At 40.8% G+C, this 23,073-nt stretch overlaps 1 protein-coding gene across 1 annotated transcript in view; it reads right to left on the reverse strand.

The window, feature by feature from the left end:
* Positions 1–1,017: 1,017 nt before the first annotated feature.
* The window catches only part of NRP1 (neuropilin 1), a 130,674-nt gene continuing 108,618 nt past the window's right edge, over positions 1,018–23,073 (reverse strand). The window contains 7 exon segments of the mRNA XM_078851847.1: positions 1,018–1,539; positions 1,542–1,799; positions 3,032–3,088; positions 4,978–5,071; positions 5,564–5,838; positions 11,915–12,052; positions 19,758–19,817. Of these exon segments, the coding sequence (XP_078707973.1) occupies positions 1,490–1,539; positions 1,542–1,799; positions 3,032–3,088; positions 4,978–5,071; positions 5,564–5,838; positions 11,915–12,052; positions 19,758–19,817 (932 nt within the window). The 3' untranslated portion in view covers positions 1,018–1,489.

A 23,073-nucleotide genomic window follows, 5' to 3' on the forward strand; every position in this document is an offset into this window, starting at 1 on the left:
GCCAAAAGGCCTGGACACCATTTGATATAACCTGGCCTAAATGTTCATGTTCTATGTACAGTGTGGGATCTTATTCTGTCATAGAACATGAGAAACCCTGATTAGCATGAATACATACACACTTCAAGGGGAGAATAGAACCAGGGGAGGGGAATGTTTCTTGTTTTGGAGGCAATCTTTCAATAAGGAAATTCTTAATAATTTTCACATCTGTAACTATCTATTAATAGGCATCTTGGATTGGGTAAAATACATGTTTCACGACTAAGGAAAAAAGATACTGTCACTTTATGCTGTTAACAAGAAACCCAAAGTTCGACTTTGGAGGGTTACGAATTTTCCCTTATTTTTTTTAACACAAAGTCTAATAAAATCCTTTGCCATTACCAGCAAGTTAAAGCTGCAGTTTTCATTCCTTTACAATGGCATATGCTTATGCAATCTACTCAGAGAGAAAGAGAGAGAGAAAGAGAGAGTTTACATTTGAAAATACATTCTATATGAAAGAACAATAAAAGGGAATATTGCAGCTTTATACAAAAGGGTCAAGAGACATGAAATTGAAATACAGAAAGCAGAACAATCAAGCTAATTTGTCAAATATGATTAGCCCTTGCCTTTCCAAGGCTACTTTTTTACACTAAAATATACTTTCTTTTTAGTCAATGAGCCACCAGAATATGATTAAAGACAAGGGCTTTAACGGGAGGGAAACAGAGCTGTAGTTAATGTTAACACAATGAGAAGCAGTACAAACAAAAAGGCACTTGAGAGGACATACACTAGTCAGTGCCAAGGACTTTTTGTTTAGATTCTGGGCAGTACACTCGGTTGCCAGTTGTGTCTGATGATGGCACATATTCTTGTATGGAATTCACAAGCACGAAGTTTAGTACAACACTGAAAAACATCAATAAAATTTGACCGTATTGCTTCGTAAACAGAGCTGACACACTATATCAGTACTGATGCTACAGTACTTTTCAAAAACACCCTAATTCTTTTTTGCCTACGCACAACACGAGCAATTATACACAAAATACAGGTGCAGGAGTCCACTAAATTGCCATTACTCCAATATTTTCTGGGCACTGAGCTACAGACAGCATGTCCATCAAAAGGACCCCACTGAATACACTTTGTGACAGCATCTCGGATTTTGCACAATAAAAATAAAACTATCCATAAAAGAAAAACAAGAGAGAAGGAGAAAAAGAAAGACAAAATGAACTATAAGTCAATCATACTTGGTCTCAACACCAGCATTAGATTATTCCAAATAAAACCAACAGGAAAAGCAGACTGTACATGATTCAGATTGTTAACACAGATTGTTGTCCATGTTTATCAGTTATACTAATTGAAGCTCCTGAGAAAAGCTTGGCTCAGCGTTATCAACACACTTTTCAGCCTATACAGTAAAAGAAGATGGACAGTTCCCCAGCACAATCACGATATGTCCTTCCATTCCAATTCTCTTGAAACTTCTTTAGTTGCTTTTTACTTTCATGCTTCCGAATAAGAATTCTGTGTGTTTAGTTTATCTTTTTTCAATTTTACACCATCCACAAGTTCAAAATTGTAATTCTCCAGTGCAGATAAGTTCCTGTCTGACATTCCATTGTGCCAACAGGCACAGTACAGGACAACTCCACAGATGGCTCCTAGAAGCACCCCAAGTGCACTCATGGCTATAATAGTAATAAGAATGGGGTCTAGGGTCTTCAGCACATTGCCTTGCTTTCTGGCGACATTATCATTGTAGTGGTCTTCATGCTCACGATTCTGAGGAGTAAACCCTGAAATGGAATAATAATTGCAGCATTCACAGGACTGAGTATAAGAATGAGTATATGCAACTCAGGCTAAGAATGCACTGGTTTCTTTGGGAATGGAGGTGAGGTTTGGAGGAAGAATGTCTAGATTTTGACAAAAATTGATGCATCGTTTGAAAACACAATTTCTTTAGCGCAGTAATTTATAGGTAAAAACTACAGTATGGCCCAGATACTAGTTCAAGCTTGACTCTTATCTCTGAATTTGCTGTGGCTCATTTAGGGTATTATTCTTCTGCCTCAGAATTTGAGCGAGGCAGTGGGAGTCACTGGTATCAGGTATCAAGAAGGTAGTGTTCACCTGAGGCCCTTTGCCAGTATTCTATCGTTTTATTAAATGTGACTACTTTGGCTTCCAGAGATCAGAATCAGGCCCTGAGACAGGTACAGGAGAAAAAGCACTTTACAGATGAACTTGTTCTACCTCCTTATGTAAAATATTCAGTTGATGGCACAATGACTTCCCCCATCTCTATCTGGATTTATTACAGAGATATGATGAGGCTATAAAACCTGCTAACTTTACAGTAAAAACTGAAAGCGTTCTCTGGGTTAATCTTGCTTCCATTCAGTCAATAGTAACATTTCTATTGAATTCAGTGGAAGCAGGATTAGCCTCTTTGACGGCAAACTATGAACATATTGGGGCTATTTTTTTATCAGGTTAATGTGACAATTATGATACCTTTAATGAATATGTTGAGTGATCGATATATTTAGAACTATGATTATTACTGCTGGAGAAAACTGCACTGCTTTGGTTGATTGGTCATAAAGTTACATTTTCAGTGCACTGAGAGAAATTATTAGCCAAGAGAGTTTTGAGCGTAATTACCTGGGTATGACATGAACATACATTATACTATTTCCTTCAGCACTAAAGATCACTTACAGACAAAAAAATTCTAACCAGGTTTGCATTATATGGTGAGCTTTAGAATGAGTAGCTTTATGCTACTGTTCTTTACAATCTGATGGACTTTTATTATTTATATCTACTTAAAACCTCTTTAAATATATTAGATATATTTTATATTTTGCAAAATATAAATGGCATCTACAGATAGATCATAAATATTCAATACTGTATATCATTATATAATTTTATTTAGTAAATGGGATGATAATAAATACTCAAATTCACATGAAAATGCGCCTTTTAATTTATTCTATTTTAACAACAAGACCATTTTTACCTGTTTGATTAATTTCTGGGTCGTCTTCGTCTATTTCATTTTCCACATCAGTTGATTCTAATGAAGCAAAGAGAAATGACATTGATTATTAGGGTTACAAACACTGATTGACGATCATGCTGGCAATAATGGTATTGCAGATTTTTCTGTGTCAGAGCATCATTATGTCAGCTTGACAGAGCTGTTCATTACGTTGGAGCTTTGAAAATTAACAGAGAAAAAAGAAAGGTTTAAAAACTCCCCTCTGCCCAATCTTGGCACAGTTTTAGCGTTATCAGCAGGGGTTTTCCATGTCTGGGAAAGAGAAATCAGAATGAGAAATTAGCATCTCATTCATTCTATTTACAATTTTGGTGTCCAATCCTGTAACCCTTAATCAGAGAAGTAGTAATAACAAGAGCAGTACCACTGACTGCAATGGGACTACTTGTGTAAGTAAGAGTTGCAGGATCAAGCTCTTGATTGGAACTCAAAGGTCCAAATCCCTTGACCAGCATCCAGCCTGAGTAACTCAACTGGGGGGAGGGGGTGTAAGTAGGAAATTATCCTCCCCAACACAGCCAACTATGTGGGACAGGAGATGCTCTATAGGTTGGCTTATGGTCTTAATGTCCTGCTTAACATGGGGGAGGTTGCTGGAGGAACTGGATTATCCTAAACAACCAGTGTATGACAGCATGCAGGGTGCCCCACACAGCTGGATTCCACACTACGTAGGGAGTGGGTAGTTTCTTCAAATCCTGCCCCATCCTCCTGCAGAGAAGCCACAGTGGATTTACTGCATGTATGTGCAACATGCTGGCTGAGTTTTGTCCCCTGCTAGTGGACAAAGAGGATAAGAGTTTACTGTAGGTGATGGTGTTAGCCAAATGACAGAAACTGGGGCTGAAGGTCTTGGATTCTATTCCCCATCCCCTATGGTAGAATCATTACATAAGACACTTAAAGACAACAGGGTGGTGGCAGGACTTTACTCTTGGTGTACAGCTGGGATTGCTGCCAGAGTAACTGCAGTATGCTCTACCCATAGAGTTATTATGGAGTAACTAGAGACTGATCAGGAATTAAAGGTCTGAACTGCCCAGATGCTCCCAGATATAAATATCCATCTTTCCCACTGAGAGACTGAATGTACCATGTTCTTAAAACACTCAATGTTCCACACATCTAGAAGGTGGTAGTTAGGGGAATCAGGTCACAACCAATGCTGAATTACAGATTTAGCGGATGAAAGGAACATGGCAGATGTGATCTATCTGGGTTTTCATAAAGCATGTGATACAGTGCTTTGCAAAATCCTATCATAAATATTAATTCATATTGGCAGAGATAAGAACATTTAGTGTGTGTTTTGAAAACTGACTAAAATACTGTAAATAAATGGTAATGATAAATGCATTAAGCTTTGGGGAAGGTGATTAGTGGGGCTGGGCTGGGATCACTGCGAGGATCAGTCTGATACAATATAGCCACTAATGATCTAGAAGAGGGAGTAAGTAGCATGTTCACAAAATTCACTGATTAACTAAATTGGTTGAAATTCTGAAAATCAATTAGAACAAAGAAAGATACGAAGGGACTTAAACAGATTAGCAACATGATGATCGAAAAGGTCTTTTAATTTCTGTCTTCTGTAATTATATGGTTGCCTCATCTTGGAATGCTATCCGCAGTTAGGGGTTGGTATTTCAGAATTATTTCATCCAAGATGGTGGCATGCGCCATTTTGGCCCTGATCCTGCAGTCCTTGACTTTATTGGGAGTTTTGCCTGAGTAAAGACTGAAGTAGTAGGCCACATCATGACCTTGTTCAGAGTGCAAAACTCTCACTATAATCAATAAATCAATCCATTGCATGATATAGCCCTTAGCAAAACAACAGCTATCAGAGCAGGATGAATAGTGTTCTGGATGAGACTTTTGTGGTTTCTTCCAGTCATACTTACTTTGGCAATCCTCTTGTGCTATGTGGTTGTCAATATTAATGTCATCTACAGCAATTCCTCCATGTCCTTTTCCAATTTCTCCCTCGACAACCACCTGGCAAAATTAGATAATTTTACATTGGCTTTAGTGTTAATGCCCAATAACTGTGTTCAGGAATTCTCAAACAGTTCTTTAAAAAAGCATCCAGCTTAAGTTCACATGATGTCACATGTACATGTACTTTGCTTGGTTTTGGTCAATATTTGTTGCATACCAATATTGCATTATGTAATTTCACACCTTTTCTAAAGACTTTTAAATTGAGAACAATAGATGTAGTAAGGTTGAAACTTTATAAAGGTGACAAATGGTTGGTAAAGCAGTTCAACTAGCCTTCTGCAACAAACTGCTTGTATTCCTGTCATCTAGAATCCCATGAAATATGCCACTGCTGTTATTGTCATGGCAATAACATCCCACATGCAGCTACAACATTGTCTACAAAAATTGTTCCTTGACATTTTCTACCATCTCATATGAAATATAGCCGGCACAATCTCTCAGACCTTGACTCTGTTGCCCCAGAACAAATCCAACCAATCTTACCTGATAATGTTTCACAGACTTGTGAAGAAGGACACGTCCTTCTTTCCAGCAGTTCCCCTGATGTCCACTCAGTGTCCACAGAACCTGATCATATTCATCTGGCTTCTGGTATCTCAGTTTGATCTTCAAGGTGCCAACATGGGGCCCAGACATATGATACCAGAAAGTCATGCAGTGTGCAGAGTTCTGAGAGTAAATCACAGGGCTTAGCAGCCGTGCAACCTTGCCTTTCTGGTTTTCATCAGCTTGTGAGTAAATGAAATTGCCATCTCCTGCTGTCACAATAATAGTGTGTTAGAAACAGTGACCAAGTTTCATTTTTTGTTAGCCTAACAGACCAAAATATTCCAAATCACTCTATCCTCTTCCAGATTTATCTGTTAAGAGTCACACTGTTAAGGTAGGTGGAGTATTTACCTGGGGAATTTTTAAAAATGATACATTAGCAATAACTTCTTTTGGTTGTAAATCACAGCTAATGACTTTCTGTAATTCACCATGATCATGTATAAGTCTGATAGCGAACTGAACTGTAGCATCATGGTTGATGTTCACTGCTAAGGCATGCAGAGGTCATTCACAGTTGCCCAGGAAAGGAGACTAAAACATGCTCATTACAATGAGTGTTCTGTTTTTCAGTGTATGCCTACTGACAAGAGACATCTATGTTGCACCAGTCTAGATATAAATACACCTTGGCTTGCCCTACAATTATTGTGTGAAGGACTATTTTAACTCTGTTTTCAAATTGTGCAGTGTTTATATTTTTTAGGAAGGAATGAACATAGAAGTATAAAACCATTTTGAATAGCCATGGTTAGACAGGAACTGAAATACAAACATTGCTGCAGAAGTGATTTCTATTTAAAGCTGAACCACAATAAATAATGGCTGGACAAATTAATCTCTGGAATTACTCGATTGATTTCAGGGATGAATTTTGATTCAATATATTTGTGTGAAATACTCTCCCAAAACTCCAAGAATGTGCTGGGATTTCCAAAGCGTGCAAGTGAGTTAGGTGTCCTGGGATTTGGGTGCCTAACTCCCTTAGGCTCCTTCAGGAATCCCATCTTTAATGACTTTAAGTGAGAAGAATGTGGAAATTTTGTTCAGTTTGGGTAACAAAATTACACCAGTATGTTTCTCATAATGTCCATCCAACAAAGGATTATATTTAATTTCCATCCAACTAAGATTAGTTTATAGTTCATATACAGTACAGTTATAAGACAAAAAGAAAAGGAGTACTTGTGGCACTTAGAGACTAACCAATTTATTTGAGCATAAGCTTTCATGAGCTACAGCTCACTTCATCGGATGCATTCAGTGGAAAATACAGTGGGGAGATTTATATACACAGAGGAAGTGAAAAATGGGTGTTATCATACACACTGTAAGGAGAGTGATCACTTAAGATGAGCTAATACCAGCAGGAGAGCAGGGGGAGGGGTGAAGAAAAGCTTTTGTAGTGATAATCAAGGTGGGCCATTTCCAGCAGTTGACAAGAACGTCTGAGGAACAGTGTGTGTGTGTGTGGGGGGAATAAACATGGGGAAATAGTTTTACTTTGTGTAATGACCCATCCACTCCCAGTCTCTATTCAAGCCTAAATTAATTGTATCCAGTTTGCAAATTAATTCCAATTCAGCAGTCTCTCGTTGGAGTCTGTTTCTGAAGTTTTTTTGTTGAAGAATTGCCACTTTTACATCTATAATCGAGTGACCAAAGAGATTGAAGTGTTCTCCGACTGGTTTATGAATGTTATAATTCTTGACGTCTGATTTGTGTCCATTTATTCTTTTACATAGAGACTGTCCAGTTTGACCAATGTACATGGCAGGGGGGCATTGCTGGCACATAATGGCATATATCACATTGGTAGATGTGCAGGTGAATGAGCCTCTGATAGTGTGGCTGATGTGATTAGGCCCTATGATGGTGTCCCCTGAATAGATATGTGGACACAGTTGGCAACGGGCTTTGTTGCAAGGATAGGTTCCTGGGTTAGTGGTTCTGTTGTGTGGTATGTGGGTTAGTGGTTCTGTTGTGTGGTATGTGGTTGTTGGTGAGTATTTGCTTCAAGTTGGGGGGCTGTCTGTAAGCAAGGACTGGCCTGTCTCCCAAGATCTGTGAGAGTGATGAGTCATCCTTCAGGATGCATCCTTGATGATGCATTAGAGAGGTTTTAGTTGGGGGCTGAAGGTGATGGCTAGTGGCGTTCTGTTATTTTCTTTGTTGGGCCTGTCCTGTAGTATGTGACTTCTGGGTACTCTTCTGGCTCTGTCAATCTGTTTCTTCACTTCAGCAGGTGAGTACTGTAGTTGTAAGAATGCTTGATAGAGATCTTGTTTGTCTCTGTCTGAGGGGTTGGAGCAAATGCGGTTGTATCGTAGAGCTTGGCTGTAGACAATGGATTGTGTGGTGTGATCTGGGTGAAAGCTGGAGGCATGTAGGTAGGAATAGTGGTCAGTAGGTTTCCGGTATAGGGTGGTGTTTATGTGACCATCGCTTATTAACACCGTAGTGTCCAGGAAGTGGATCTCTTGTGTGGACTGGTCCAGGCTGAGGTTGATGGTGAGATGGAAATTGTTGAAATCATGGTGGAATTCCTCAAGAGCTTCTTTTCCATGGGTCCAGACGATGAAGATGTCATCAATATAGCGCAAGTAGAGTAGGGGCGTTAGGGGACGAGAGCTGAGGAAGTGATGTTCTAAGTCAGCCATAAAAATGTTGGCATACTGTGGGGCCATGCGGGTACCCATAGCAGTGCCGCTGATTTGAAGGTATACATTGTCCCCAAATGTGAAATAGTTATGGGTGAGGACAAAGTGATATATGCCATCATGTGCCACCAATGCCCCTCTGCCATGTACATTGGTCAAACTGAACAGTCTCTGCGTGAAAGAATAAATGGACACAAATCAGATGTCAAGAATTATAACATTCATAAACCAGTTGGAGAACACTTCAATCTCTCTGGTCACTCGATTACAGACCTAAAAGTCGCAATATTACAACAGAAAGACTTCAAAAACAGACTCCAACGAGAGACTGCTGAATTGGAATTAATTTGCAAACTGGATACAATTAACTTAGGCTTGAATAGAGACTGGGAGTGGATGGGTCATTACACAAAGTAAAACTATTTCCCCATGTTTATTCCTCCCCCCACCCCCACTCTTCCTCAGACGTTCTTGTCAACTGCTGGAAATGGCCCACCTTGATTATCACTACAAAAGCTTTTCTTCACCCCTCCCCCCGCTCTCCTGCTGGTATTAGCTCATCTTAAGTGATCACTCTCCTTATAGTGTGTATGATAACACCCATTTTTCATGTTCTCTGTGTATATAAATCTCCCCACTGTTTTTTCCACTGAATGCATCCGATGAAGTGAGCTGTAGCTCACGAAAGCATATGCTCAAATAAATTGGTTAGTCTCTAAGGTGCCACAAGTTCTCCTTTTCTTTTTGCGAATACAGACTAACATGGCTGCTACTCTGAAACCAGTTATAAGACAAGACCTTATGCTAGTGTAAATCAGAAAATCTCTATGGAAGTCAGTGCAGCTATGTCCATTTACACCAACCAAGGATCTGGTCCATAATCCTTAAAACTCTACAATAGATTTCTACAAACATCTCAGATGGCAGGACATAAGACTTATCCCGAGATCACGTAACAATGCATTGTGATTGCAGATGTATTTCTGCATATGAAGCGATGCAAATGGCATTAGAACTAAGTAATTTTGAATGTAGGAGAGAGAAAAGGAACAATAAAGGTATATAACACCTGAATTCTAAATTAGGTAATATCTGTCCACGCACACATCCAGTGTTTAAACAAAAGAAAAGAAAAAAAGCAAGGGTTGTATGTAACATAAGGCTATGGAAGAACAAGGCTATATTTTCAGGATTGGTGTTTATTTCTGTACAGTGTAGTGATATTAATACCCTAAAGCAGTGCTACCCAAAGTGATGGTCCGTGGACCAGAGCTGGTCCGCGAGCCATCAGCTGCCGGTCTGCGCGCACATTGGAAAAAAAAATTGCCGGTCCCCCACATCAGATAGCTTGAGTAGCACTGCCCTAAAGTACCTTTAGAACAACGTTCATTTGAGTGTTTTGTTGAGGTGTTGTAATGTGTTCCAAACTGGGCCAATGGGGGCTGACCAGCCATGCCACTCTGGGAAGTATGCGAGGGAGGAGACAGTAAAAGCTGAAGGAAGAAAGAAGAGAGGAGTGGGAGCCAGGAGCTAAAGGCAGTAGAGGTGAGAAAACTGGCCTCTCTAATGTGAAATGGGGGTGTTTCTGCTTTATTAGACTAATCATTGTTCAGTCAGATACCCAGTCCAAAGGGGATGCAGGGTAGATCAAGGTTTGGAAGAGCTCTGCACAGGAGCCAGGATGAAAATTATGTGATTCTTTCAGTTTTACTGCAATAAAGTTCTGTTCAGCTTCTCAGGCAAGGGTTTCTGTGCCTGAATGTTCCTCCCAGCCCTCCATTCTGTTCAGACTGCAACATATACATGTGCAAGTGTGCCTACAGGGTGGTGATAGGGAAATCTGAGGGGCGGGGGGAGAAGGGAAATGACTGAAGAGTTAGGCTGACTGACCAGGTTGGGAAGAAGTCAGTCCAAATATAACCATGTGGAGGCCTCATACCACATGTGTATGCTGAAGTCATGTGAGGCAGGCCTTGCAGTCTTAAAGCAATTGCTTCAGGGAGGGCGCTGTTGAAGTAAACATGACTTCAGGGGAGTTACTCCAGATTTATACATGTGCACATGAGAGCAGAATGTGACTCAAAATGGTTAATAATTTCTCTTCCATAATATATAAAGAACTCTGGAAGAAAAATTGCCTAACTTTAGTGACTTCAGATACTGGTCAGCTTGTCTATCACTGCAGTTCTGTGCAGCCAAACTGCTTGCTAGTAATCTACCTACATACCCATTTTGTAGCTGCTGCTGAGTGGGTGGCAAGCAAGGCAGGGGGAGACCACCTTTGAGTCAGAGAGGAAATTTAGGAAATTTTTGTGTGTTGCAGTAGGAGGGAGGAAAAGGGGCTTTAAGATAATGCTTTGGAAACTTCTCAAAGCTAGATACTGGAAATAAAAAGGTCCCTGTAATAGCAGAGCTTGGTAGGAACAACAAAATCTCATTTAAGAAATATCATTTCTTCAGCTCTTGACTGAAGACAAGTTCAGCCTCTATAATCTTTGGTAGCAAAGTGCAGATATTTCTCATTTCCAGAATATTATTGCAGTGCTGGGTCAGGAACTCTGTCTTCGTTGTCTTAATTAGAGCTTTACTTATGCATGCCTTTTAGATTTTGTCAGTCTCTGGCTAACGTAGCTTTTAACCTCCTTTCAATGTCAGATCTTATTGAACCATTTAACTTTACTTTGCATCAATTTTTCCACCATTACAGCCTTCATTTCAGCTAACTGCGTTTAGTTAATTTGATGCCATTTATTTGTACAGTGCCATTTATAGTCAAAGTATTTTAAGTTTTTTTTCTAAAACTACTGTACTTGTCTCAAGATTCAATTGAAAGTGTCTCAGAATTTAAGGAGTCCACTTTTATCTAATTTCCTTGTCATTCTCATTAGGCAAAGGGGCTGCAGAAGTGGAAAGGGGAAATTCATCTCTAGCACATTTAATTAGACTACACGTATGAAAAAGAGAACACTAAAACTAAAGATGTGCAGGTCATGAAATGCCCTCCCATCTCTGGTACTCATCAGTGTATCTATGATCCTGCTATGCCGAAGCCCGAGTTGGAGGGCACTTCTGGGAAAGGGGTTCCTCAGGATCAGCCAATCAGTTCTTTGAGATATTATTTCTTGAAGAACCATGTATGAAGAGGGGGATACCATCTGAGGTGGGTTGATGTTTGAAGAAGCCTTGGAAGTTACAATTCTATCTTATATATTGCTCCTTTGGTAGATGTATACCCATCATTATTAACAAGAATGCATAAGGATCCATTTATTATTATATTGGTTGTTAACTAGCAGTAACAGGATGAGTGACTGGATGGAAGGGTACTGCTGCAGACATTTGAAGTCTTAGTGCCCCGTAGAGGAGTTATCAACCAGGGGAATTGGGACTGATGATTATCTTCATTTCCTGACAAAAAGGCACATTTGTCTTGGCAGTAGCAGACTCAGGAGACCATGAGACCACGACTGTAAGTCATGGGCTGGGTTAACTAGGGCATCATCTTCCTGAAAAGACATATTTTAGAATGTAGATACAGCAAAGTCTCATGCTCTGGAAGATGCTCTGGCACTACACAAATGCCCCTTTCCCCTAAAAGGTGACTCCATCATGAACTCATGATTACCTGTATGATCTTGAATAGGCCCAGTTTTGCTAGTCAGCACTGACCACTTTAAATCTACTTGGCTGTCGTGTTCCCAGTGGCACAAAGTCTTGTGAGATCCCCAACCAAATCCACAGTTGAAACCATATGCTGGCAACTCTGCAGGAACAGAGGAAGGTGGGGCAAAAATAAAAGGATACAATTTATCAATATAACTTAAGATTTTTTATTTAAACAACAACAACAAACTACCTTGATTAGTCTATGGAAATAACCATTTCTACTTGAAATTCTGAGAAGCCCTTACAGATCAGGATTGCAAGGCAATAGCTAAAATAGCCAATTATTTCCAATAACTTATGTAGCTATTTTCTCCTGGTTTTATGGGCTAGACTGTGGCAAGGAACCTCGCTCATTTACAAGAGCCAGCCACAATGTGGCTAGGGAGCAAAGCCACTGCTCCATGAGGTAGTGGTACTCACCTCAGCAAAAGGACTGGGATGAGTGAACAGCAAGCAGATTTGGCTCTGTGAAGCGTGGAGGATCAGGTGGTGGACCTCCTGCTTCAGAATTCCACCTGGGAATTCAGCTTCAGCATGGCTCTTCCATACATTCCAAGACAGGGCTTTTTAGGCTATGTCTACATTAGAAGTTAGGGGTGTGATTCCTCTGCTCTCCTCATTGCACTAGCATGGATATAAATAGCAGTATAGACATGGTAGCCATGGTAGTGGCAGCAGAGGCATGGCTGAGCCATCGTGAGTACAAACTTGCTGTGCTCAGCATGGATCAGCTGTGCCTTCACTGCCACTACTGTGGCGGCTACACTGCAATTTGTACTCATGCTCGCTCCATGTATACACCAGCAGGGGAATCACATCCCTAGTTCACAGTGTAGTAATAGCCTTAGACACTGGTAAGCCCTATGTATAGTAGTGCCAATGGCTTTACATTAAAATGCAAGACCAATTTCTTTCCATAGCGTATATGTGATAACTGACAATTCTCTGCTCACCCACATTTCCACTCACAACAATATATGTAATATAAATGTACTTGAGGGTCACAAGGAAAAAATTGTGCCAAAGCCACAAAATGAGAGTCTCTTAATTAGTGATGGGTGAACCACATGGAGATTTGGTTTGGATAATTCATCAAAAATTCAGAGGATTATCTATGTCTCTGAGGAGGGCTACAAAACTGGTCTGAAAAACTCATAAGAAAAGGTTTTTAGGATTTCTGGTCCCAGGCAGAACCAGAAAGTGCAGAGAGGCTTGGAAAAGGAAGAATAAAATAAAGCTAGTCAAATATTTTTGAATATATAAATGTTTGAGTCCACTCTGATTTTATGTGACTTGATTAACTCATCTGCTCTTTGAAACATTATCAGATAACTTTTGTTGTAATACTTGTGGCTCAAAGAAGATGCTGTTCCAATTGTCATATTTTTTTTCTAATTGTTCATACCATAAGATTTTGATTTGTGTAATAGCTCACAATAAAATTTGGTTATGAAAAACAACAACAAAAAGTCAGACACGCTAATGAAAGGATTTGGGACAAACATGGCTCCAATAACAATGCAAACAACTCTGTAGGAAAGGCCTGCTGGCAATTACAGTACATAGGTTTAGTAACAAACAGTTTCAGCATCTTTCAGACAAGTTGGCCCACAAGATGGCAGCATTGAAATGGACAAATCAAAAATGAAAAGAGACAAATGTGGCCCATTGCCCACAAGTTCCGTGTAAAACAAGAGAAGTCTGGTATTATGGGGTTTATTATGGTCAGGATGAGATCATATCTTGTTTTCAGCTTCTCTTCAACTCTGCCTAAAGGTTTAATACAAAGCAGTTTTCAATGGAACTTGGAATTTGAATGGATAGATGTTACAAAAGATAGGATGGAATTCTTTGCATTTCTGGTTTCCAAAAACTGTTTCAAAATCTGTTACACTTTGTCCCCTTTGGAAGAGGGGCTCATCTGAAGCAATGAAAATTCACAGTGGAACAACCCCCCACTCTCAACAAAGTGACTGCTCAAAGGGCCAAATCCTGAAGTCGTTATTCAGTTGTCCGTCAGTCCTCATTCAGGAAAAACTTCCATTAATTTCAATGAGAGTTTTGTGTGGGTAAGAACTAAGAACAGAGGGCCTCATGCGCCCATCAATATCAACTCGGGGACATGAGCTGTGCTCCTTTTCATTCTTATCTCCAACTCACAAGGAAAGCCAATGCAAATACAATGCAGTACCTGCAGTATTACAGAGTTTCCCCTACTTATTGTGAACCACCCTGCAGGGGAGGTACAGAAGGCAATTTCTGTTGGGGGAACCCTTGGAACCATAGCTCCTGAAGGATCCAAGAAGTAATAATGGAGCTGGGTTGTAGAAGAGAGGCAAGGGGCTACTGGGTGGATTCCCTATTCCAGGGGATCCCCCAGGCTCTTTTTGGACAGAGGGGATCCAAAGCTTGAAGGAGCAGAATTCCCAGCTTCTCCACAGAGCAGGGGGAGCATCTGGCCTGGAGGAAAGAACATGTAAGAAATGCCTTCCCACATAGGTTATTCTCACAGACAGTGGGGCCCTGAGTAAAGATTAAAGGGATTAGGCCCTAAAAGGGAACACTTCAAAGTCAAAGGAAGTTTTTGAAGGAAGAGAGCTATGTTGCAGTGATGTGAAAGTTTTTAAGTTAGCAAAAAATATCCTTTCACGGCTAAAGATGATGAGAAAGACAGCTGCGTCACATGGCGGTGACATTGCATCCATGAAATAGGACTTTAAAAAAGTAGAAGAAAAATGTTAAACAACATTTATTTGATTGAACCCCAAAGGCAGCATCATGCAAAGCTTGTGACATCCCTCACAACATACAAACCACAACACAGGAAAATTGTGATCTATGCAGCACATTGGTCTGAAGCTATCACATAGCACACACAATGAGGCTGAAAAGACTGGGACTGTTTACTTTAGAAAGGAGACAAGTAACAGGGAACATGATAAAAGTATATAACACCGTGAATGGTCTAGAGAAAATTATTTAATTCTAAAAAAGAGTGCTGGAAGAGCTAGAAAACCTCATGCTTCAGGGTTTAAGTCAATCTCTAACTAGTAGGGATTCATGAGACCTTCATGGGGTGGGGGGGTACATTATCCAACGTATGCCTATTGTGGAGTTTCTTGCAACTTCCTCTGAAATATCTGGTGTTGGCCAATGCCAGAGACAGAATACTAGACTAGATGGACCCTGGTCTGAACTAATATGGCAGTTTCTATGTATCTGAGCTTTGGTGTGGTAGATACCATGGTTGGGAGTGAAAATGGGCTTCTTTTACCCAGATAGTCCCCTTGATTTCAATGGGCTAACTCTGGCTCACCTAACCCATGGGAGTAGTTCTGCTGAAGTTAATGGGACTTTTTTTGTGAGTTAGGCAATCAGGTTTGGGCCAGTGTATGCTTGCAGTTATTTGAAGTATTTGTTGCTCTGTCTCTATTGTTTTCTCAAAAATTGGCCTGGTGCTAATGCATATTTCAGAAAAACAGAACAGCAGTGTTAGGGAAAGGCATGACATTTCAGTGTGTTTAGAAAACAACTTAATGGGGAAGTGCAAGAATGGGCAGTAAAGAGATTAGGAATTAAAAGGGCCCATAAAATGAGAAATGGACATTTTAGCTATAGATATTTGGCTGAGGAGCACCAGGTGTAGAGCTGCTCTAAATCACACTCTTCAAGGTCCCAGGGAGTGATGCAATAGCTAGAGGTCAGCTGCAGCCATTCCCCCATGGACCCTATGTTGGCAGCTGTGAGAAAGGAAATTTAGATGCTGTGACACTGGGTCCATGCCACTAGAAGATCTTTTTGAACTACAGTGATCCTCTCATGACTTGTTAAGCAATCGCTAGGTTTGCTTTGTAACAACAGCATGGAGTAAACTGGCCATAGCTCAAATGCATATCAGGTTGTTTGCACTAGAAACAATTGGTTATGTGTGGCAAAATCCCCACTCTTTAAAAATGTAGGTTTATGTGGTATGGAATTAAACCAATTTATCCTCTCAGAAAGTATCCAATGGCTGTACTTCCAGGCTACATCTTGCTCACAGCTGTAATCATCAATGCTGCATATGAACAAGCTAGTCATTTGAAAATCCAGCTGGGTGAGTTCCTTTCAAGTCCATTTATCTTTCTTGGGACACAGTCTGACATATTTCTACAGTTGCACCAACTGGAGGCAAGAAGGAACAGAATGGCATTCAGGACATGAAGAAAACTCTTCATAGATGCTGTGAATCAGGGTTATCTGAACATTAAAATGGGAATTTATCAAAATAATTGGACCACGTCAGTGCTCACATACTGGATCTGATTCTCATTTACAGTATTCTCATTTACCACTCTGGCAGTGTAAAGCAGTCTTAAACTGGGAGTAAATTATATTTTCACACACTTTAAGGTCCTTTTACACTACTATAGTGGCAGGGCCGCGCAGAGGATTCAGGGGGCCTGGGGCAAAGCAATTTCAGGGGCCCCTTCCAGAGGCGTAGCCAGGTGAAGCGAACAAGGGGAGCGGACATAAAAAAAGGTGCCAGCCACTTGTACTCACCCGGTGGTGCTCTGGGTCTTCGGTGGCACTTCGGAGGCGGGTCCTTCACTCGCTCTGGGTCTTTGGCGGCATTGAAGGATCCGCCACCGAAATGCCGCCAAAGACCCGGAGCGCTGCCGGGTGAGTAAAAATTTAAAAGGCGCCAAAAAATTAAAAAGGTACCACTTGTGCTCAGTGGGAGAGCAGCCGCTGCCCCGCTCCCACCCTAGCTACGCTACTGGCCCCTTCCCTGTCTTAGACCTCAGACTTCACACATTCTCGTGGGGGCCTGGGGCAAATTGCCCCACTTGCCCCCCCCAGGCGGCTCTGTATAGTGGTGTAACGTTGCCCTAGTGTAAAGAGAATCAGACACACTCTACCTTAAAGATGTTTCTTGTCCCCTCATTTTACCTGATGTATCTTTGTAAACCAGTTATTACAATTGCATGAAACAAAACATTTGATTTATTAACTTTCCTGATTTACACAGGGCTGTGCACACCTGTTGAGCACATATAGTGCAAATACACAGCTTGGTTTATGTGTAAATAGGCAAGAGTTGAGCATGCCACTTGGTTCTTTAAATCAATTCCTTGCCACTGCAAGAGAGGTTTAAAAAGAACTGGGCTGACAAGGCACAGGAATGACACTTGTCAAGTAGTCATCTTGGTGGGCAGGACTGTTAATGCCACATTAGGTGTCTGGGTGACTCGACACTTTTCAACTTTTGCAAGCAGTTTAGATACTCTCCTAAGAAATTCAAACCTTTAAGCATTTTTTATTCCATTCTTGTTTCTAACTTCCCTAGGACTCAGCCCCACTGACATCAATGGCAAAAATCTCTTTGATTTAAATAGAATCAGGACCGAATCCGAGGGCCGTTGACTGCTGTACTGAAGTTACACTTGGAGCAGCTGAGGAGAGGGGGTGGAGAAAGATGGCTCTAAGTCACTCCTCCAATCCTGGGTCAGTGGGGGCCAAAGAGGTCCCAGGAATAACTTAGACCAGCTTCAAGGTTAGTTTAAATTACACTGCTTGCAACCAGTAGCTGCAGAGGCTGGGGATCTGAGTAGGGATCTTGCACTCTGCCCGACCCCATCCCTCCCAAACTTACTTGCCCCTTTTCTGCCACTCCATGTCCAAGGTTGACCCTTATGACAACAGGAATGGGTGATGGAGAGCCACTTACACTGCCTTCACATCACTAGAGATTTCCCCAATGTTAGGGAATATCCTCAGCTTCCCCTTTATGCAGCGTTTAAGGATGCCTTGCAGTGAGGCAGTGCAAAGATTCTGGAACTTTTGTTTTAATTTATAAACATTTTTTCAGGGACCATCACTATTTTATCTGGCTGCCCATCTGTCTGTGAGCCTTTGTTATATGCTGCCACATGGAGAATTGGAGTTTGGGATCGGCGCTTATCCCTTATGCCATGGGAGGAAGTAGTGCCTAGGTGAACACAAGTGACTGACTGAACAATAAAGGGAAATAACATTGGCAAGCTCTGAAGGGTGCCTCAAAGCAATGTCTTTAGCTGGAAAAATGCTGGCTCATCACAGAGCAAGTAACGGCAGTGTGGGGGGGCGGGCAGTAAAGAAAGACAATGAAGAGATCCTGAAAGACTCTACCCTGCCCTTGCCAAAAGTAGTCAGTCATATTACGGAACAGTCCACTCAAGCCAACAAGACTCAGCATAACTTGCAACTGGAGCTGTGTGCAGAGTGGAAATTCCATTTCATGGAGGATTTTGAGATTTCCAGATTTGTTTTCATTCCTATATGGAAGCAAATACCAAAATTTCAAAATTCTCAGTGAAAGCAAATTAAAAAACAATCACTCTGGCTTGGTCAGACTGTTTTGTTACAATATATAATACATAATAAGAATGTTAGAAAGAAAAAAATCATTTTGAAAGGAAAAATCAAAATGTTTCATTCTGAAAATGTCCTACTGGGATGTTTTGGAACTCTTCCCCACCCCCCTTTTTACTGCAAAACAAAATGTTGACAGCATTGACATGATGTCACAAAGTATTTCGATTTTGACAGAACAACGTTTTCCAATCAATAACTGCTTTGTCTGACTTTTTCTGACCAGCTCTACCTGCAAGCTGGTTGTTCCCTCTAACCGAGGTGGTGCAGGAGCAGGCAGGCAGAGCTGTCTGTTGAGATCCCATCTTGACTCGAAAGCAGGACATTGCTCAGAATAATACATGCTGACTAAACACATGCCTAGGACAAGGGAAACAAATTCTGAGGTGGGGGGAAAGTTTTCACCTATACACCTTTATTCTGGGAATCAGAAATTAAGAACAAAAACAACTTCTAAACTAAGTCAATTTTGCTTCTTAATCAGGTCACCAGTGTCCTTAAGGAAGCATTCTAATTATTAACACAATTCTTTTTGCTTGAAGCAAAGCCTGATGGTGTCCTATTGTGGAGGAAACACTGATACACAGTTACACACCCTGTTAATAATAAATTACTTGGGAGACCGTGCCTGGCTGTGCTTTACTAAAGGAAATGGGAATAACTGAACATTGACCTCCTCACCAGTCCACAGTTATTAATGCAGAGCATTTAAAATTGCTGCTCATACTTTTAGGAGTTTGGGTTTTGTTTTTTTTTTAAATTGTACAGGATATTAAAAATGTCCAGAACTCAAATGCTGTGAAGCCTGGGCTGTGAAGCAGGGGGAAGTAGCAAATGAAGGATTGTAAAAGCTGTTAGCTATTGTATTGATTAAGGAAAGATGACTTGCTGCCCATGACAGCTCCTTTCCTCTTAGTGCAAGTTTATGGTAGCAGTTTATATAACCCCATTTTGAAAGTACTTGCTAGAAAATAATATTGTAAACTTGCCAGCTCTGTGGTGGAGAAAACTGGCAAACTTTCTTTATCTTGGTTTTGCAGAATTGTGAGGGATGTCAATAGTGAATCTGTCTTTCTGTCTGTTTTTTTCATCTGGAGCTTGCAAACAGTGTCACACATATGCTGCATTTAAATGGAGTTTGTGGCGTGATTAAGTTAGTTTAGTTTATAACGAGTATTGTCACCATTAGGCATTTGCAGAAGGAAATATTGCTGTTGACTGCATATACATGTGGATGAAAGGAGTTAAATATTTACTGTACAAAGCTCAAAGACCAGATGCTTCTTTACTTCAGAGACTTTTAGGGAACAGAAAGCCAGGAAGTGCTGCAATTCATTATTTTTGTCTTTGGCATGAGATTTGGGTAAGGAATTTACTATGTTTTTAATGAGAAAATTTCTTTTTTATACCTGGCTGTACTGTACTGTCTATTACTGTCGGCTTTTCTGTAGTCAGCACTGTAGTACCACCTGAAAAATAAATTATACATGATATGACACATGAAACAGGACAGTAAGACACAGCAATCATTAGGAAGTTTCTAAATATACATGAAAAATATTACCGAGATGTTTGTCTGGCTAAGCACATACATATGTGAATGTGCATGCATAAATCTCATACAGAATGAGCGAGAGAGAGAGAGAGAGAGAGAGAGAGATCTGGTTTCCTTTTTCAACACAAGAATAATAGAAAATATTAATAACAAACAGCACCTATGTAGAGCTGTATATCGAAGAAACCATTTAGAAACACTAACTAATTAATGCTTACAACGTTCACTGTGATTGTCCTCATTTTATGAATGGTGAAAATTAGGCAGAGAAGTGAAGTAACTTACAGCAAGTCTTCCTTGAAGTAACTTACTGGCAGAGCTGGGGACTAGAATTCAGGACTTCCTAAAACCCAACTCTGCACTCAAGCATCCATACTATGCTGCCTCCCAAATCAGGGATAGAAAAGATCTACATTAGGGAACCTAGTCCATCCCCAGCGACTGCAGGATCCTTCCCCAGCATTGTCTTGTAGCTAAGTTGTGAGGAGAGTTCACATCAAAACTCCACAAGGCTCAGCTGGATCTGGGCTAGAATCTGACACAGACTTTGTGCCTGTGGAAGGGATGAGATGGATGAAAAGCTTCTCTTCTATCCTGACATGGACAGCCTGGATCTTGTGTTCAGGCACACGGGATAGAATGGAGAAACTATTCCACGTGTTTTCTTCTTGGAGCAGGTAGGCAAGGAATGGGTGGAGCCTTGGTTCCACTCTGCACTCAGTAATTTACTGCTGATGTCATCATATTGATAAAGGAAACAAAAAGTAAAGGAAGAGGAACGCTTGTTTATGAAGCAATAGGCTGCTGATTATCAGCCAAATCTCCCTTCTCTCACCAGTAAGTTTTACACGTTAGAGAAAGGCCTAGGATGAGTTTTAATGAAATTGAATGCCCAAGCTATATTGGTTTTCTGTCTGAGTGAGTGATATAATGGAGAGTCTGATGACGATGCAGGAAGACACACAAATAATTTAGCTATATTTGGGGCCAAAGTGTACCAGGGAAGAATCTGGTCTAGAGTGTAATGACAGTTATATTGTCAGACAAGGTTATTTTGATACTTACATTTGTGTAAATACTATCAAGCAGCTGAATCTGACAGAGTTATATATTTGAGAATGTAACCTTTCACATGCTAATTGAAAACTAGCAAAAAAAGGGAAGAAGCTGAAAAATCAGCTCTTCACCTGTCCAGTATCCGTAGTGTGGCACACAATTTACACAGCATAAAACATTCCTTTTATACATTTTGAAAATTCACTTAAATAATTAAATTAGCATCATTACATGTTTGTGTTATGTATATTATCTCCATAAAATACCACGTGTCTGAACAGTGCCTAGCACAATGGGGGCCTGATGCAGGCTGGGGTTTTTAAGTTCGATTGTAATACAAGCAATGAATAATATTAAAGCCTGAAGGCTTTATTGAAAAGCTTTATATAAAAAGGCAGTGTTGTGCAGTGGAAATAGAGCACTGGACTAAGAGCCAGGTGACCTGGTTCTGTTCCCTCCCCGAGTGGCCTAGCACTTAGGGAAGACTGAAGGCTGCATCACTGTGTTGGATGGTTCAGACTGCTCCCTGTAGTGTATTGTAGAGTTGGCCAGGGTGGATGGTTGGGGCCATGGTCTCATATCCTCCTGATATGGGTGCAGTTCCTTTCTCGCTGGAGAGCAGGGACTGTGAATGTCATTGAACTGGGAAGCTCTTTGTGTGCTCCTTCCTTCTTCCCCCTACCCCTCAGATGGGGCACCTGTGCCATGCACCATCTGCTCCTAAACTGTGAGCCTTGCAACTAGGGGCCCCAGTTGAATGTCATCACAGAAGGCCCCAGATTTCTTTGAATCAGCTCTGGAGATATATGCATGCAAGAAATCCAAAGGTTTACTGATGCTGAAAGCTTTCTGAACTATTTAGCAGTCAGATGGTATTTCCTTATTTCAGATTCATTGCTTTGGCTATTTTCAAAAGAATAAAAATCAGCTAGGATACTGTGATTTGAAAAGCAGGGACTGGGACTGTGCAGTGCCACTTCTGCTCAAAAGATCTGTATTTTTTAACTATGAATAAAACCCTCTGTTTGCAACTTGTGTTTACAGGAAATACAGTGAAGGCTCAGAAGGAGCTGGATGCTGAAAGGGCAGGTTTTTTGCATCCACTCTTGACTGCTTCCAGTGCAAGCCCCCCTCCCACCCCCAACTATCTAAGGTTATCCAAAGTGCTCTCAGACACAGAGTGCCAAATTTAAGCCATATTTTATATTATGGATATAGGAAGCAATACACATTTAGTGGCTAACCATGGAAGGGAGTGATAGTGCAATAACTTGTATCAGTTTGTCTGAAAATAAGCCCTGTTGGTGTCAGTGTATATTTCTGCTAACCGAGGGCCTTTTCCAATAGATCAGACACATAATCCTCTGAGATATGTAAGCCACAGAAAAATACCAAAGCTGACTGTGCAGCGCCAACTTATGCAGAGAGAAGGGGTCTCTATGCACAAGAACAAAAAAGAAACATAAACACCCTGGTCTGTGGCCGTATGAGCCCACCGCAGTGCACTGCTTTGGACTCTTTGTCTTCCTATCTCTATGCTGGTGGGGGTATCCTGAAGACGTTAGCAGCCACCCCTTATATGGTTGTGTTGGAGGGACAGTGGAGAAGAGATAGATCACGGCTGTCTCTGTGTGAATGTGTATTTGTTTACTCAATGGCCTCTTGGGAAAGGGCAATGGCTAAGCAGGGAATCCTGCCCCAGATGGCAAGGGCACAAAAGAAGTGTGAAAATGGGCCTCTTGAGTCTCAGCAATACCCTCATTTTGAGCTACCTTTGGTATCAGAATAAAACTTTTCCTAAAGGTCTGTCCAGGGTTTTTTTCCTGAGGGAAAGTTAAATAAGGCATTTGGTTAGATGCAATTCTTGGTCCAAAAATGCCCTATCTGCCTGCTAGTCACTATTCTTTGCCTCAAAAATTACACAGTGGAGAAAACAATCAAAAGTATTGTCACATATAAAATGCAGATGCCTATGTTGTGACAGTGCAGACAATACAAACTGCATACCAATGTCCATTCATCATGAGTGATTCAATCAAGACAGACATTTAGCTGGTAATTGGTGATCAACATGAACTAAAATGAGGCTGCAATGGAATGAGGATGGTTTCTGC

This window comes from Lepidochelys kempii, chromosome 2 (assembly GCF_965140285.1).
Source record: "Lepidochelys kempii isolate rLepKem1 chromosome 2, rLepKem1.hap1, whole genome shotgun sequence".
Lineage (NCBI taxonomy): Eukaryota > Metazoa > Chordata > Testudines > Cheloniidae > Lepidochelys > Lepidochelys kempii.